Source organism: Rhamphochromis longiceps, linkage group LG15 (genome assembly GCF_057381845.1).
Source record: "Rhamphochromis longiceps isolate RC_006_pf linkage group LG15, R_longiceps_female_GT1.1, whole genome shotgun sequence".
In the NCBI taxonomy this organism is placed as follows: domain Eukaryota; kingdom Metazoa; phylum Chordata; class Actinopteri; order Cichliformes; family Cichlidae; genus Rhamphochromis; species Rhamphochromis longiceps.
In genome coordinates, this window is record NC_140571.1 from 40,519,744 (window position 1) to 40,536,399 (window position 16,656).

Below are 16,656 nucleotides of genomic sequence, written 5' to 3' on the forward strand. Positions count from 1 at the left end.
AACATACTGTATTTTTAAAAATGTGTGAATTGCGCACAAAAAGTTTGGGAAATAATTTTGTCCAAAACACTGATTTATTCAGTGACTCTGAAACATCTTAACTAGTGCTATCAGCGTTAATATTGTTAAAATGACATTAACGCCATAACCGTGTTAACGCAGCAAATCTCCATTAGTGAGTTAACGCAAATCACGGCGCTAATGCGTTAACGAGCTAACCGCGCTAACGCGTTGACGCCGTGCAGCCCCATGCACAGGGCGATCCTATCGCTATCGGAGATTTGCCACGTTAATGCAGTTATGGAGTTAATGTCACTTTAACAAGATTAACGCTGACAGCACTAATCTTAACCTTTGAGAAATTTCATGTCCCATCCATCCATCTTCTGCTTATCCGGGCCAGGTTGCGGGGGGAGCAGCCTAAGCAGAGAAGCCCAGATCTCCTTCTCCCCGGCCACCTCCTCCAGCTTCCTCTGGGGGAACACCAAAGCATTCCAAGGCGAGCTGAGAGATATAATCTCTCCAGCAAGTCCTGTCCTGGGTCTGCCCTGGGGCCTCCTCCCAGTGGGACATGCTCAGAACAGGTCATCTAAGAGACGCCCAGGAACCATCCTTGTCAGATGCCCGAACTAGCTCAACAGGCTCCTTTCAATATGTAGGAGCAGCGGCCCTACACTGAGCCCCTCCCGCATGCCCAAACGCCTCACCCTACCTCTAAGGGAGAGGCCAGCCACGCTTCAAAAGAAATCTAATTTCCACCACTTGTATCCACAATCTCGTTTTTTCGGTCACTACTCACAGCTCGTGACCATAAGTGAGGGTACGTAGATCGATCAGTAAATTGAGAGCTTCGCTTTTACATTTAGCTCTCTCTTCACCATGACAGACAGGTACAACATCTACATCACTGCAGCCACAACACCAAACTGTCTGTCCCACTCTTCTCCCGTCACTCATGAACAAGACCCTGAGATACTTAAACTCCTCCACTTGGGGAAGGAACTCGTTCCTGACCCGGAGTGGGCACTCCACCCTTTTCCAGCTGAGGACCATGACCTCAGATTTGGAGGTGCTGATTCTCATTCCCACTGCTTCACACTTGACTGCGAACGAATCTAGTGCAAGTTGGAGTCCTTCACCCGATGAAGCCAACAGAACCACATCATCTGCGATTCTAAGACCACCCAAGTGGAAGCCTTCTGCCACTTGGCCATACCTAGAAATTCTGTCCATAAAAATTATGAACAGAATCTGTAACAAACAGCAACCCTGGCGGAGTCCATCACCCACTGGAAACAAGTCCAACTTATTGCCGGCTATGCAGACCGTAGCTCCTGCAGCAGTTATATAAGGATCGAATGGCCTGTATCAACGGGCCAGACACCCCATACTTGAAGCACCTCCCATAGGATACTCAGGGGGACACGTTTGAATGCCTTCTCCAAGTCCACAAAACACATGTAGACTGGTTGGGCAAACTCTGATGCATCCTCAGGTATCCTCAAGGGAATAAGGAGCTGGTCCAGTGTTCCACAACCAGGATGAAAACCACACTGTTCCTCCTGCATCCGAGGTTCGACTAACAGATGGACTCTACTACTTTCATATGTATGAGTCAAAAATAGGTCCTTTTTTTCCTGCTGCTACACAAGACAAAGACTGAACTGGGGGTCATGAATAAATAATTTTGTTAAATTGTGGTGAAAAAAGGTCCTGAAATGAGCGCAGTTCAGGCTTCTCAAGACAAAGCAGAGCTACCTGCCGATTCTGCCGTGCAGGACTAAAGGTTGGTAACTTCTAACCCTCCTGCTCTAGTATTTATAATGTTACATTAAAAATAACTCGGCTCTTTGCATCGTAAACATGCTGGTGGTCACTGTTCATACATTTCTTCTTCTTTTGGCTGCTCCCTTTAAAGGGCGACACAGCAGATCGTCTGCCTCCATCTCACCCTATCCCTAGTATCCTCCTCTGCCACACCAACCCTCTGCATGTTCTCCTTCACTACATCCATGAATCTTCTCTCAGGCCTTACACTTTTCTTCCTGCCTGGTATCTCCATAGTCAACACCATTTGTACAATATATCTACTATCCCTCCTCTAAAAATATCCAAACTATCTTAGCCTTGCCTCTCTAACTTTGTCTTCAGCATTGCTTATGAAGCCTTGTTATCATTTATCTTTCAGTGCCATAGAGCTGCCTTGAAAACATGCAGTGGAGCAATTCATGGATATTTTCTTCAATAAAAATACAGAGAGAACAGCATTTTTTTCTTTTACAATATCTTCAGGCTGTTTGAGTACAGTGAGCTCATTGTTGTGTTCAAGAAACCACATTGAGATGATCTGAGCTTTGTGACATGGTGCATCATCCGTCAGAAGATGAGTGCACTGTACTAATAAAGGGATGAACACGATAGGAATATTCAGGTAGATTGTGGTGTTGAAAAGATACTCAGCTGGTACTTAAGGGCCCACAGTGTGCCCAGAACATATCTCAACACCTTGACACAACGCCGCTTGATAAAAGGCAGGATAGAGCCACGTTTTCATGTCCTTTACGCCAAATTCTGACCCTGCCATCTGAATGTTGGAGCAGACCAGGTGAAGTTTTTCCAATCATCTGGTGTCTAATTCAGGAGAGCCTTTGAGAAGTGTAAGCTCAGTTTCCTGTTCTTAGCTGACAGGAACGGCACCTGGTGTGGTCTTCTGCTGCATGTCTACATGCCTAAATGCACTGAGTTCTGCCTTGTGATTGGCCGATAAGATATTTGCATTAAGGGGCAGTTGAACAGGTGTGCAAAACATCTGATAAAACCCTACATTGTCTGAAAGCATAATTGCCTTTTTTTATAAAGCAGGAGTGAACATGTTTGACCTGTTTTTTTTTTAAACCAAAAAGGTTGTTTTTTTTGTCTTGTCCCATTAGTTTATCAAGAAATACTCCACAAATATAAAAACGTATTTCTTTAAAGGCTTCTTCCTCAACCTGCATTTGCAGTCCATGACAGGGGTTATTGACGATGAACTTCCTTGTGATGCAAAGTCCAGGTAATAAATAAATAAATGCAAAAAGGCTGTGCAGTGCAATTTGGTGCACATATAATCATATCAATGTTTGCTTCCTTGTACTCTGAACATGTCCTGCTTTTTTCAAAATGCCTCGACACAGCCTGTTTAACAGGATACCACAACACATTTGTTGAAATCGGGGCGTGCGCTACACTACAAGAAAACACTGAAAACTTTTTTTTCTCCAATCCAGTCTATTCATTTCAGTGAGAAAGTGAGACAAAAAACAAACTGCAGCAACTTTATCCTGCTTTTATTCACTTCATCAGAGCATATGAAAAACTTTCATACCATTACAAACACTGATCCTTGAGAACTTTAAGTTCTGTCATGCTTGAAAAATAAGGAATGCATACATTTGCAAAAAGGAAAAGGAGTGGGGTGGCTGAGGTGGGCGGCGATATCAAGCTATGATGACAATGCTCTTGTCCAAAAAAGCAAACCTTTTCTAAGGCAAACAAGTAAGCTCTTTTCTGTATCTCCATGACTCATGTGGAAGCTGAGTGGTGTGGTTGTGAGTGGTACTATTTTGCCCAAGCAGAAGTGCAAAACAGAGGTGGCCATGGAAACTGTTGGCATCCAATGGGAGATGAGGATATGGGTGTGGCCTGACTGACAAGTCATTCTGCCCTGCTCAAGTCCTGTACCTTGGTCAATTAATAACTTTCTTCGCGCCCATTCTTCTGCAGGAAGAAAGAGAGAACAAGGATTAAGTAGATGTTTCTAGAAAGAGATAAGACTGTCGTGTGCTGAAAAGACTCAGAATGAGGAACCTGTGTATATGGCACACTTAAAAAATGCCCACAATGTAAAGAAAAGCCATTTTACCTACAGTTGTTTAATCTTTTTTCACATTAGTTTGAGTCTAAACAATTTATCTCCAGTTAGTGTTTTCAATTTGATATCCAAATCCTGCAATGGTTCCAAGTTCCCAGTTCATTTCACTTGAATCCCTCTGGGAAGTTTTTGGCACGCCAGCTTCCTAACACATGTCTTTTCACTGAGAGTCACGTTAATCTGGGCGGCAAATGCCACTTTCTCCTTTCACTCTTTGTCACTGAACACGCTGGCTGACCTCTGTTTGTTTTTGTACACCTGCCAAATAGAGGTGGCCACCCAAGGTGCCTGAGCACATACGTTTAAGCTAGTTTGCGTAGAGCTGGAAGAGAAGAAGAAACCCCAGGGAAGGGTTCCCTAAATGAAGATCACACACATATCACCAGAGTAGGAGGAGCAGAGCAGTCTTCTAATTTAAGAACACTGATCACAAGAGTGGCCTGATTATTAATGGTTTCCATGGAGCAAACACAAACAGATAGAAATACAAAACACAGCAGCCTCGTAGTCCCAGATCTGACGCACGGCTGACATCATCCGTAGGTGTGTGACTGGCTGGTGCGCGTCCTTAACCAAACTGCTGCACCTGTAGAAGCTCAGCGTCCTCATCACCCCTATATTTGTGGTCATCAGAGCATGCTGGACAGATGCACACATGTGCACTCTGAACTCTTAAAAAAACACAGCTGTGTTTATTCCTTTTATTCCAACTGCCTCCCAAAGAACGAGCTTGTTTTATGTTTATTATTTATTTATGGTTTTTTTCCCCTTTGTTTTCAGTGGGTGCGGTTATTGTGTGAGATGCTGTGAGGCTTTTCTTTTCTTTTCTTTGAGCTAAACTTGCAAAGCAACACCAAATAAACAGTGAAATTGCAACAAAGAAATAGTTTTGGAAAAGGTTAAAGGACAGTTTAGGCCTGCCACCATAAAAATCCTAAATTTACATACTTTGTGACAACTGTCATACTGCCACACTGTAAGAGCACTTCTAGAGAAGTAACACAGAATAAAATTATGAGCAACTCCCATAAAAAAGTAAACAAACATGATTGCTCCGTATTCACTGGAATGCATTCTCGAGCATAAACCATGCTTAACATGTAAACATTAGGCACATATATGGAAAAAAACTTTTCCCTTTGACACAGTGCTAATGATGGCTGCCTCACATTATATTACATTCATATTTTTCTCTTGGGATTATAAGATACAGGTTTGACACATGCACTACCCAACAGGTACAACAGGTTTTCTCTCATGATCCTGAGAGCTTAAACAATGAAATAATTTTCAGTTACCTCTCTCTGTTTTCACCTGTGATCTTTTGAGAGTGCTTCTTCTGGCAGGTGTCATTCTGTATATGACACAGTAACTCAAATGACCATTGTAGTTAACAGAGTCCAGGAAGAATTTTCTCAGATGCTTAACTGGACTGCGTAGCCATCACTGGAATGTTAAATCAAGAACTATAAAACTTTTAATGTAATTTTTAATATTAACAAAAAACTCTAATTCAGTGTTTAAATAAAGAGATGGGTGCCAGCGTGTCTTAAATGATCAATATAAAGTGAAAAAAATAAACTGTGTAAAAACAAAATGCCTTTTTAAACTTTAACTTACTGAAGTCTAAGCTTTACATGAGCCTTAAACCATTAAAATTCTCCTTTGCAAATGTAAACTTGTTTTTTAATCAAGTTTAAGGCCTTAAAAAATCTGGAAGATTGGCTAAATCTTTAATGCACTTGAGAAAAATACCGTTTTCCTTATTGCTGTCGCGATAAAGCATGATATTCCTCCGCCGCTTCCTATATAATACAATGGGAGGAGAGACGAACAACGACTCGGGCGGAGTGATTTAGTCAGGACTACACCCAAGCGCCTGTCCGGTTGCAGCGGCTCCTCTTCGTTGCCTAGACCAGAAGAAAGCCGGGACGTAACGGTGCCGGGGGGGTTTTTGCTTGCTGGAGGCCCGTGTAACCACCGATAAATACAGCTTTCTCACAGTTTCTTCGTCGTTCAAGAGGCGATCGTGACTTAGCTTACTTTTTTCACCTTAAAACTAATTTCACAAACATGTCCTGGCAAAGCTACGTGGACAACCTGATGGCCGATGGCAGCTGCCAGGACGCGGCCATTGTTGGGTATGCGGACGCCAAATATGTCTGGGCATCTTTTGTCGGCGGTACCTTTGCCAACATAACGGTACGTATGTGCTGTACGTCGGTATTCCTAGTTGTGTATGAGCATAATGCACATTTTTGCATGTCGCTTATACGTTTGTCTGCATGCCAGGCCTTGTTGAATGGGGGATAAGCGAAGCAGTGTGGGTACACATGGTATCCGGTGGTCACACATAGGATCCACTGGCATGTGTGCGCCGTTGCTTTTCAACCTGTCGCCTGCAATTCCCACCTTTCTTTTCCCGCTTTTATTGTACGTCTACTATCTTAACGCTTAAGCCATTTTCCCTTTTAAAATAACTGTGCAGCACCGAAGCGCTCAAGCTAGAGATCATCGTTGCCGCGAACTCGAGCTAAAGCGGCTAACTTGGCTGCTAACAGTAACTAGCCGCATTGGAAAAGCTACAGTAATATAAGAAAATTAAACGGCAGTCCTATAAAACTATTGTATCCTGAATTAGTCATTCGCATGTTTAAAAACTGCTTAGTAGTTTCGGCTACCATAAGCTTTTCCATGCAGACTAAGTCAGTGTTACCAGTGATTAGCGAACTACACGGTTAGCTCAAATCGGGCCGGTCATCTCCCTCCCCACCACCATCATCCTCAGTCATTACTAGCTAACGCTAACGGCGCAGGGTTGGCGGCGCTCGCACGCATTCCTTACGTGCTGGCGTTCCGTTGGTCCTTTTCAATTTTCCTATTCGGCTTCTGTGAATCTCTCCACCGCTACCGCCCATCATTTTTCCAAGATGGCGGACACGCTCCCAGTTTCTTATTCATTTTTGTACATGGGAGCTAACCGAGACGTCTGGGCTCGGATCTCGGTTTTTTTCTCATTAGCATGCCACCCCGTGTTATGGACAGCATGCGTCGGATGCTCCTATTTTACAACAAATAAAACTCAGTCGACTGAAAGTAAAGCTAACTTGTTTAACAGACACATTCGGGGTTTTCCTTCATCCTCCATTTTGTCCGTTAAATTTATTTTGCCAGTCATCTACGTTTTTAATCGGGACTCCTCCGGTTCCAACGTGAATATAACGAAGATTTAGCAGTTCTAGCTGGCTATTATAAAATAAAAAACCCCGCTCATGTGGCGGGGACTGTGGTTTCGTTATCTGAGGTTAACTGGGAGTGCCCACTCGGAGCTATGGAACGGCAGCGTTTTCCTTTTGAAATACAGCAGTTTCCTTAATGGACTTTTTAGCGTGTAAAAGAAGCTTGCTTTTACCGGCTGTCAACCAGCATGCCCGGTGGTTGCATTTGGTAAAAGGAATCCCCTTTTAATGAATACAGAAGGTTTTCAGGGGATCTGAAGTCGTTTTCATGTGGGGATGGCGGCTTTTCATTCCCGGTTGAAGTGACCAAATTAGCAACCCTGGCCTGGGCTTGTAGGTAGCCGCCATGCTATCGCTATCTTACGACGTGCTTTGAGTTTGCCGTTTTCCCTTCCTGACTGTGTGCCATGACTCTGCACTTCTGGACTCAAGGGGCAACGCCTTTTGTTCTGCAGTTCGCTCCAAATAAAGTAGTTTGAGCAAGAAAATGTGTGTGTGTAATTATTTTTTTTTTACTGTACTGAGTTTCAAAGAAAACAAATAAGTTGTCCCCAAAAGTGAAATATTAGCAGCTTAACGTTTTCGTCATTGCGGTATGGTCGAGATTTCAGGACTTCTCCACCGGTAGCATAAAGGAGACTCCTTGAAACAGACCACGTGCTTTCATCTGCCCTGGGCTGGATGGTCCTCTGTATCAGTCTAAATACTGCCCTCTGTGCTAAGATGACTAATAAAAACCATTACACACTTAAAAAAAAAAAAGGGGGGGGGGGGGGCACTTTTCAACAAGACTTAATCTTTTAAAGAGAAACATCAATAATACAGTGTGGTTTGAAATTTGTTGACTGGGGTTGAGGGGGGAAAGGGCAATCTGTCAAAGATGGAAACTATGACCTCATACATTTTAATGACTGAATTGTAAACCATATTAATTAAAATATCCCATAGGTATATTTTGGGCCTCTTGCAGAGTAATCCGTCAAACCAAATACTTCATGATAATGCAAATTTAGCCTGGAGGTCTTCTGTAAAATACATTTTTATGTTGGTGCCTTAAATGGGTCCTGGTGCAGAACAAACTCGTAAGATGTACAGATTAGTTTAGGATATACTTCCTGTTAGATGTTGAAACCCCCATTAACTATATATAGATTAAGGGAAATCATTACATGACAGTCCAGCCAGCTCTGGACATCTTGTGCATAAATTCAGTCATAGTTGAATGTTGTGCAGTAGTGGCAATAAATACTAATTCTACCCTCTTGTAATTTAAAAGCTGCAGGTTAAACATGAATGCAAGCTCTGGGCACAAGGCTTTCACAGACTAGAGTTGGGCATTTATCATTAGAACTATTTTACTACAATAAATTCCAAATTATTTCAGTATGTTTCTCAATTTATATATTAAGCAATGATGTTTTTGTTGTGGAGGGACAGCAGATTCTGAGCTGAGAGGAGGCTGGGCAATTAAACTTGAGGATGGAGCAGTTGTGAAATCTGGGCTGGTGCTGATGTGTAAAAGAAGTTTGGCTGATCTTCTTGTGCCAGGGAAACACAGGAAATGAGTAACTTCCCTGTAATGAGCGTCTTTCAGCTCTTGATCAGCATCATCTTGCACCAATTTTTTAAAACTGCCAAAATTTGATCGAAGACAACAGATTAACACTGGACAATGCAGCCAACAGCCAAATAATTTTGTGTGTGTGTGTGTGTGTGTGTGGCTCTTGCTCAATCTCGAGGCTTCACAGCACCCACATTATGGAGCAATACTTGTGTTTGTGGAGAAACCCTCAAGTGTCTCCACATAAGCAATATTCTGCATTGATCTTAACGACGATGTACCTGACCTCCTGATCTCTGTGCTTCCTCCTAGCCTGAAGAAATTGATGTGTTAGTAGGAAAGGACCGAGAGGGATTCTTCACCAGTGGGCTGACCCTGGGCAATAAAAAGTGCTCCGTAATCAGAGACAGCCTCCAAATTGACAACGACTGGACAATGGACATCCGAACAAAGAGTCAAGGAGGAGAGCCCACATACAATGTTTCTGTAGGCAGAGCAGCCAAAGGTAAGCATCAGGTATACTGCTGTTAGCAGCATAAATCTTGAGTAGTTACACAGTAACCTGCTTTGAGTTTTACCATTTTAGTTTAGCTGTTTATTTTTGCTTTTAAAACGATATTATTGTCTTGTGCAAGCATGTGGGGTAGATGTTGACTGCACCTTTCCTCAATATATGACAGATGGGTGTAAAATGTCTGGATATTACTTTCAGTGACGGTCGATAACAGGCCGCAGTTGCTTCCATGTAGAAATGCATATTCAGGTTGTTTGAGCTCAGGAAGTTCATATTCAGAGATTATTGCTATGACTATTATCCAAGAGTGAGTTTATTTCCCCGCTAGAGTTATATTGCAGTTTAATTGGTATGGTTTACCTTTAACACTTTAAGACTAAGCAGCTTACAAATGAGAAAATCATAATCAGTTATGGTTTAGTAAAGTGTCTGTATGTTTACCTTTTTTTTGATATGTGAATTTAATAATTTTGCCTCCAGTTTATTCAGAACTTCTTACAGCTGCCAAGAATCGGAACAATTAAAGGGTATCATTTCTTTGTGGAAATGGTTATAAAGTAGATAAATTGTTAAGCTTCAGTCTTAAATGTGACCATCAGTAGGTTAAATTAAAGGCTTTTTAAAATGTATTTCTTGTCATGGGTCACAACCTTGATAATATTTCAGTAAGCTGAAGTTGAGTCTTTAAGGACTTGCCTGAGAGTTGTCAGTTTTCATGTTGCCTGTGTGGGCCCCGATGTCCTGTCCTGCCCAGTTCATGCCACAAGGTACTCTAGCTAACAGACTGCATCATCAGTTTCTGGGCTCACTTTTGGGATCAGGATTTCTGGGAAATCCTTTCTGGAATGCATGCATCTTCCTCCTTTCTGGTTTAACACCCCCCCCCCCCCCCCCCCCCCCTTCAAATTCACCACCTGTTTTTCCCACTCGCTTCCACTCTGTCCTAGTACTTGAGGCACATGAGGGTGTTTTGTTTTTTTTAAACACATGTATTGAGGAGAGGTATGCCAAGCATGCTGCTGCATTAGTGATGGTTAATAGTTCCTAACTTCACTTTCTTGTTCTTTGCTGCTGTCATGGCGCATAATGACACATTAAACAGACTGATAGGAGCAGAAACAGCCATGAAATGCTAGGCTTTGTGCCCCACCCTCTTGGCCAAACAGCAGGTATTATTTGGATATTTTACTCATGTAACTAAAATGGACATAGAAGCTACTCTTGCAGCCATTTGACCTGGTAAACAAAGACTGACTCCCATCAGTGGCTAAAACACTGACTAGATAAACTTCAGCCTCTCTGCATTGAATTTGTTCATCACTGTAAAGGGACTTTGGACTAGTTTCAGAGTTCTGTGGTCTACGTTTAGCAGTTTAAAGTGTAGTAAAGCCCTGATCTGGCTTTTAGCTCATGTTAAACCACAGCATGCTGGGAGAGCAGTGTCCTCTTAATAGTTTATAAAATAATAAACGATACATTGAGTCTTTGTGGCAGTTTGCTATTGCACTGGACTCTGTGCTAACTCCAGCTCTGTGTCTCTGCTTGTTTGGGCATCACAGATCTGACGACAAGGCTTTGCATGCATCCTTCACGTTTATTTTCCTGTTGCACTTACTGTCTTCCTAACTGTAACGTGACCTGTCGCCACCAGCAGCACCGATAAGAAAATGAATGTTGGAGCTCTGCACAGCCTTCAGAGTTGAAGGCACCGCTCTGCTTTCTGTGCCATTGTCTTCCTTTTGTAGCCGTCTCGTCTGCCTTTGCCGCTTTAGCTCTGTGCTCTTCTTCTTTTCATTGTGTGATCTCCGCACCTTCTCTAAATGTCCCTTCTCTGTCTCTTTTCTTTCAGTCTTGGTCTTGGTAATGGGCAAAGAAGGGGTCCATGGAGGCGGATTGAATAAGAAGGCATACTCGATGGCAAAATACTTGAGGGATTCAGGGTTTTAGTTTAGTTTTGATGTAGCTTATGCGGTGTAGGGTTAAAAAAAACAAATAAAAAAAACAAAACAAAGGAAAATTAAAAAAAAAAGCATAAAATTTTGGGGGGGAAAAACAAAGCAAAAAAAAAAATCTGTTCCATCTAATGTTGAGCCCATGTTTTCCCCCACGTCCCCGAACGGTCCCGTTTAAACAACCCCAGGAGCATTTCTAAACGGCACAGGGTTCGAGCTCTGTCCCCATATTTGGCCGAGATGGCATTGAGTGTTATTCTTTTTCCAGCCCTGCAATCAACATGCCTGTTCATTTTATTTTGTTTCTTTTCCTTTGTGTACTCCAGCATTGGTTATTGTCATGGGGAAGGAAGGTGTCCATGGAGGGCAGCTCAACAAGAAAGCATTTCAGATGTCTGAGTACCTGAGGAAGTCCGGATACTAAAGCAGCCTGTACCCAGCTACCTAGCAGCTCACCCTTACCACCCTGTTGCATTTCACACTACTTCCAGTCCTAGTTTGTAGTTTTTGTTTTTCTCCCTTCTCTTCTCCCCATTTGTTATCTGTCTTTGCTGTGTGGGTTTTTTTTTTTTTTTTTTTTTTGGTCATTACCCCAACCCACTCATCCACCCCCCCCCCCTCAAAGCACTTGCTCTGTGTACTCTTTAATACCCCTCTAAGCACTCTTCAGTTGATCCATAGCAAAGATGAGCATGTTGCTAACAGGATGTCATGACAAATTTGTACTTAAAGACCAGCAAAAAAAAAAATTCTCGCTGAACACTCACAGTTAAGGCTTTAGTGGTTAATTTGAAGCTTATTCTTTTATTATTTTTCGTCCACATTAGTGCCCATCACTTAATCACACACACACTCCCTCCCCGAGCAGCCGATGCCTTTGGAGCACTAAAGCTCGTCACGTCTTCCTCTGTCGTTGCCCCCACCCACCCCTCCACGTCCTGGTGGGGAGACTGCGTGCATCTTGGACCACCGTCGCTCCCCTCTCTGATCCACCACTACACATCCACCCCAATCTTTGAAAGTCCCTCTTGCCAAATTTTCACTTCCTCCCTCCCTGCTCCTCCCCTTCCTTTTCAAATCAAGTAAACACTAAACCTCACTGGGCAGTCTTCAAACACTACTCGCCACTCCGGCTCCCATCCCGTCAGATATCACCTGTTAGTCTGTTTTGTTTTGTTTTTTAAAACGAACAAAAAATGCAAGGATGCTCTGGGGCATCACTATTTGATCCTGGCGAGATCAGCCCCTCTCCACTCCCTGTAGATCATCTCGAGCCCACAGTAGATTGTAAGAAGGGATCCAACTGAGGACTTTTGTGATCACCTCTGTCCTTCCAAATGTGGTGGTGGTGTGGGACTCTCCTCCTGGCATAGCAGCCCTCCCCTATTACACGAAAAATGACAACCCACGGACATTCCACAATAACAACGGCTCAGGCACTTAATACTTTTGTTTGCCAGCTCCTGTAATGTATATTCTTTAATTTCTTTTTGTTTTCTTTTTAAAGGCTGCCTTTTTCTTTCTTTCTTTTTTTTGGACAGACATCCCAGCATATAACCTTCTGGAGTGTGTCCAGTTTGAATTTCTTTTTCTTTATATAGGACCAAGTATAGTTGAAGGTCGGGTATTTGTACACTCGCTCTAAGTCATGTGAAGGATGGCTGCTTTTTATTCTTTCTGATGAAGGAAACACTAACCAGACAGTAATACTAAAGTTTAAAAAAAAAAAAAAAAAAAGTGAAGTATCAGTGGAGGTAAGGGTGGGAGTTTATGAAGAAAATGATCATTAGGTTTTGTTTTTCTCTTAGAAGAAACACAACTGCATTTCAGCAGCCCCATGCTGTGTTGACAACTATAATACTGTGGAATAAATTGCCTTTTCTCTAGTCAGTTGAGCTCTGGGGAATCAGCCTGTCCACGCTCAGCACTGCTAACAACGTCCAAGTGGGGGGAATAAAAAATAACAGTAGAAATGACTCTTAATGGGAGATGGGATTAGTTGGAACAAAGACGCTCATGGCTGTTTTGTCGAAACTTTAACTGCAGAACCTGTGTATCCTGTGCCATAACGTAGAGAGATCTGTTGCTGTTGTAAAACGGATTGTTACCCACTGTCCATGAAGGGGTCATTTCATTGGCACTTTTTTTTTCTTTATTTTTCTAGCTTCAGCTCCACTGTTTAGGCCTTGTGGGATATGTGTACTCATTAAAAAAAAAAGGAAAAAAAATTGTTTAAAGTCCTGTTTGCCGGTCTATTCATTTTCTTTCCTCACCACTTTTTTTTTATTTTTATTTTTTCTTCTTACATCTGGGATACAGTCTCTTTAATGCATTTGATTTCATATGCATAAAACCAAGAAATGCCATAAATTGATTTATCACCTTGTTTACAGACAGATCAAATAAATTTATTCCAACCAGATTGTGAGTTTACTGTCTTCTCTGTTGATCTGAACACTTTACTCTCAGTGAATCTGTGGTAATGTTTGGACTGAGCTAACTGCAGGTGTTTACCGTCAGGTTAGGCCTCATCTAAGGTGCCTGAGCTCCCAGACACGGGTTAAGGCTAGTCCCAGAACATAAGTGTTTCTTCAGATCTGAGTGTAAGATTGTGAAGTCCTTCTCAAATGAGTTTTCCTCTACAGAAAAGTTTAATTTATTTTCTTATGTCACACCAGGCATGAGACATTACTGCTTTCATTACAGCTGTTCAGGAACTTAAGGTGGCTTTTAATTACTTTAACAGACATTCAAGGTCCATCAAAACGCATCTCATCTTTACTCTCAGATGTTTAAGGTCCATAAAGTGCTAAGAAAAGACCATAATGTGACATTTCCTTACCACAAGTCCACAGTTCCTGTTAATGGAGATGATTAGAAGGTTGCTGTTGTGATTGGTGTGGGGGTACGGACAGGCTTGGGGGCGTCAGGATTCCCCAGGAGCACCTTCCTTGGAGGGCTCAACCCGGGATTGCGGTCATGGCCTATTAAGGGCTCTGTTGGCTCTTAGGTGACGGTTTCCTCGTGGCTGCGTGCGGTAGGGGAGGGTCTGTGCTGATGGACGTGGGTTACTGACCTGGTAGCCTGGGTGGGTCCGGGACAGGCGTGGGGTTCTGGGGGTGCTCGGTCTCTGGGCTGGGGCCCTGGTTGGTGTGTTGCCGGGGTTGTGGGTGTAAGGGGGGCCCAGCCCTGGCGCAGGGTGCCGCCAGTGCATCGAGCCACCTGGGGGGCTCTTCAACAGGTGGGGGAGGCTGTTACATCTTGCAGGAGGTCTCCTCTCTTCAGGAACTCACTCTGCAGGAGGGGGAGATACAGGAGAGGTGGAGGAAGATCTCAGCCTGGGCGTCTATTGTCTTGTGTAGTCTGGAAGATGAGTGGATGACGGGGTGGGTGCAGTTTTCTCTGTGGTGGGGTCGGGTGGACTGTCCCGGGCTCTGTGGGGCCGGGCGGCGCTGCTGAACTGGACCCCGGTCTGGATGGGCCTGGGCCCCCTTTCCCTGGTGGGTTGCAGAGTATGGGGGTGCCTACTGGGGTCAGCGGGGGGAGCTGGCCCCAGGGAGGGGGTCACTTGCCCCGCCCTTCCTTCTCTCCCCATCTCCAGCTGCCTCCCTCTTCCCACTCCACCACAACCACCCACACATGCAGGGCCTTGGGGTAAAGGTGTGTCACCAGGGTGCAGGGGAGGCTACCCCCCCCTCTGTCCCCTTCTGGCTGCCTGTGCCTCAATTTTATCCCACAACTTAGACATTCACGTTACTCACACTTTCATAACACATACATATAGGACCTTGGGGGTGGGCACGCTACACGGAATCCACAAGACCATCAGGGTGTACACCTCACCCCTGGCGTTGTTGCCCACCTCTCAATTTTAAATACACGTAGACATTGAGGGCTAGCAGGAGGGACTATGCGCTTACCTGCTGCTCCTTGGCAGGTAGCTCCATGCCCTCCTGGGTTTTAAATGCACCTTAGAACACACATGCATCAACACTACAATGAGCGGGTGGAGGGAGGTTTGGAGTCCTCACACCCCCGTTCTCTGCGGCCTGTTGGAGCGGGGGGTCTGGGAGGAGGAGTTGGCTGTCCGATTGGGGTCTGGAGTGTGGGGCCTCCCTGCTGCTGCGGAGTCGGGGCGGTCTGCCTCTCCCCACCGCAGGGAAAAGGGTAACACTACCTGGGTCTGGGTGCAGTTTCCCCCTCCAGGGGCAAGGGTACCTAGACCTGGGGCTTAGAGTACACTTGGGGAGTGTGATCGTGTGTACAGCGTCTCTTTATGTCTGTCTCCACGTTGGGTGAGTGTGGAGTGAGTGCATATGAGAGCATGAGGGTGGGAATGGATGTTTGTATCTGTGTGTGCCTGTATGTCTGTGTCTATATGTCAGGTTGGGTATCAGACGCCACCTCTCTGGGGACATCTCAGGCCCTCTAAGGTATGGAGGTCTATCTCCCCCCTCCACTTCCCCTGCCAGTGGCAGATGCCCTCAGACATCAGTGCGTTGGTGGTTCTTTGTGTCCGGAGATGGGCGTCCAGGTACACACCGGCTCACTCCTTGATGGCTGCTTGTCGGGGCCTGGAGCCTGGGCCTGCCGGCGGAGCTCACGGACACGTCACTGCAACTCCCCCTGGCTTCTGCTCCGCGGCTGCTGGGTGACCCCTCATCTGGGACTCTCCTCAGCTCTTTCTGGGATAGTGGCGCGGCTTTTTCTTCCTTGGTCTCTTGTGTTCTGGGGGCCTCTGGATGTCTGGAGTCTTGATCTCCTCCATACCTGCTTCATGCCCTGGAGGACGGGGCTGTGGCCCCCCACACCCTCTAGCAGATCATTACAAGCGCGTTCATGCTCACAGGTGTACACACGGGTGCTCACACACTCAAACTACACCCTTTTTGGCTCCTACCTCAAAGCACACTGTGCGCCATCGATCTTACGTGCTGCATAATGTTTAATATTTACTGTTATATTCCCATAGATCATGATGTTGTTTATTATGTTGCTCTTCTGCTTGTTTTCTCTCTTTCTTTCTCAACAGGTGATTGATATGTATTTTGTCTGCTTTTTTGTTTTTTTTCTCCTTTATCCTCGTCCCTCTTCCCCGCTGTTTTTCTTTTCCCTCTTTCTTAAAAAAAAAATAAAGTTTTGGGAAGTATTTTCTTTTCTTCGAAAAAAAAAAAAAAATATTGTGGCATTGCTTGATACCAAACAAAGCATTTTATTTCTTTGTAAATGTTGTAAATTTACTGTCTATACAAGCACATTAAACTTCAATATGAATTAAAAAAGAAAAGATGATTAGAAGGCTACAGAACAGCTGAGATTAGACTATTTTTGAAGAAAAAACCAAGCTCTTTTCCCCCTTCCACTGGAAACGAGGAAGCGTTGAAGAACCAAGACCAGATCTGCCACGTTTTAGGCCGTTTTGGACGACTATTGAATGTTACCAAGAAACCTATAATTGCAGGATGTTTTTCAGCTCAAGT

At 44.2% G+C, this 16,656-nt stretch overlaps 1 protein-coding gene across 2 annotated transcripts; it reads left to right on the top strand.

Annotated features, from left to right (window-relative positions):
- Positions 1-5,796: 5,796 nt before the first annotated feature.
- On the top strand, positions 5,797-13,598 carry LOC146653198 (profilin-2-like). 2 transcript variants are annotated; one of them, XM_085382458.1, is made up of 3 exons: positions 5,797-6,112; positions 9,023-9,215; positions 11,074-11,465. In XM_085382458.1, the coding sequence occupies exons 1-3, from the start codon at positions 5,984-5,986 to the stop codon at positions 11,169-11,171; spliced, it is 420 nt and encodes a 139-aa protein (XP_085238584.1). In that variant the 5' UTR covers positions 5,797-5,983; the 3' UTR covers positions 11,172-11,465. The 2 variants fall into 2 exon arrangements, with proteins under 2 accessions (XP_085238584.1, XP_085238583.1); XM_085382457.1 differs by lacking the exon at positions 11,074-11,465 and adding an exon at positions 11,503-13,598 and having other exon boundaries at positions 5,809-6,112.
- Positions 13,599-16,656: the final 3,058 nt, after the last annotated feature.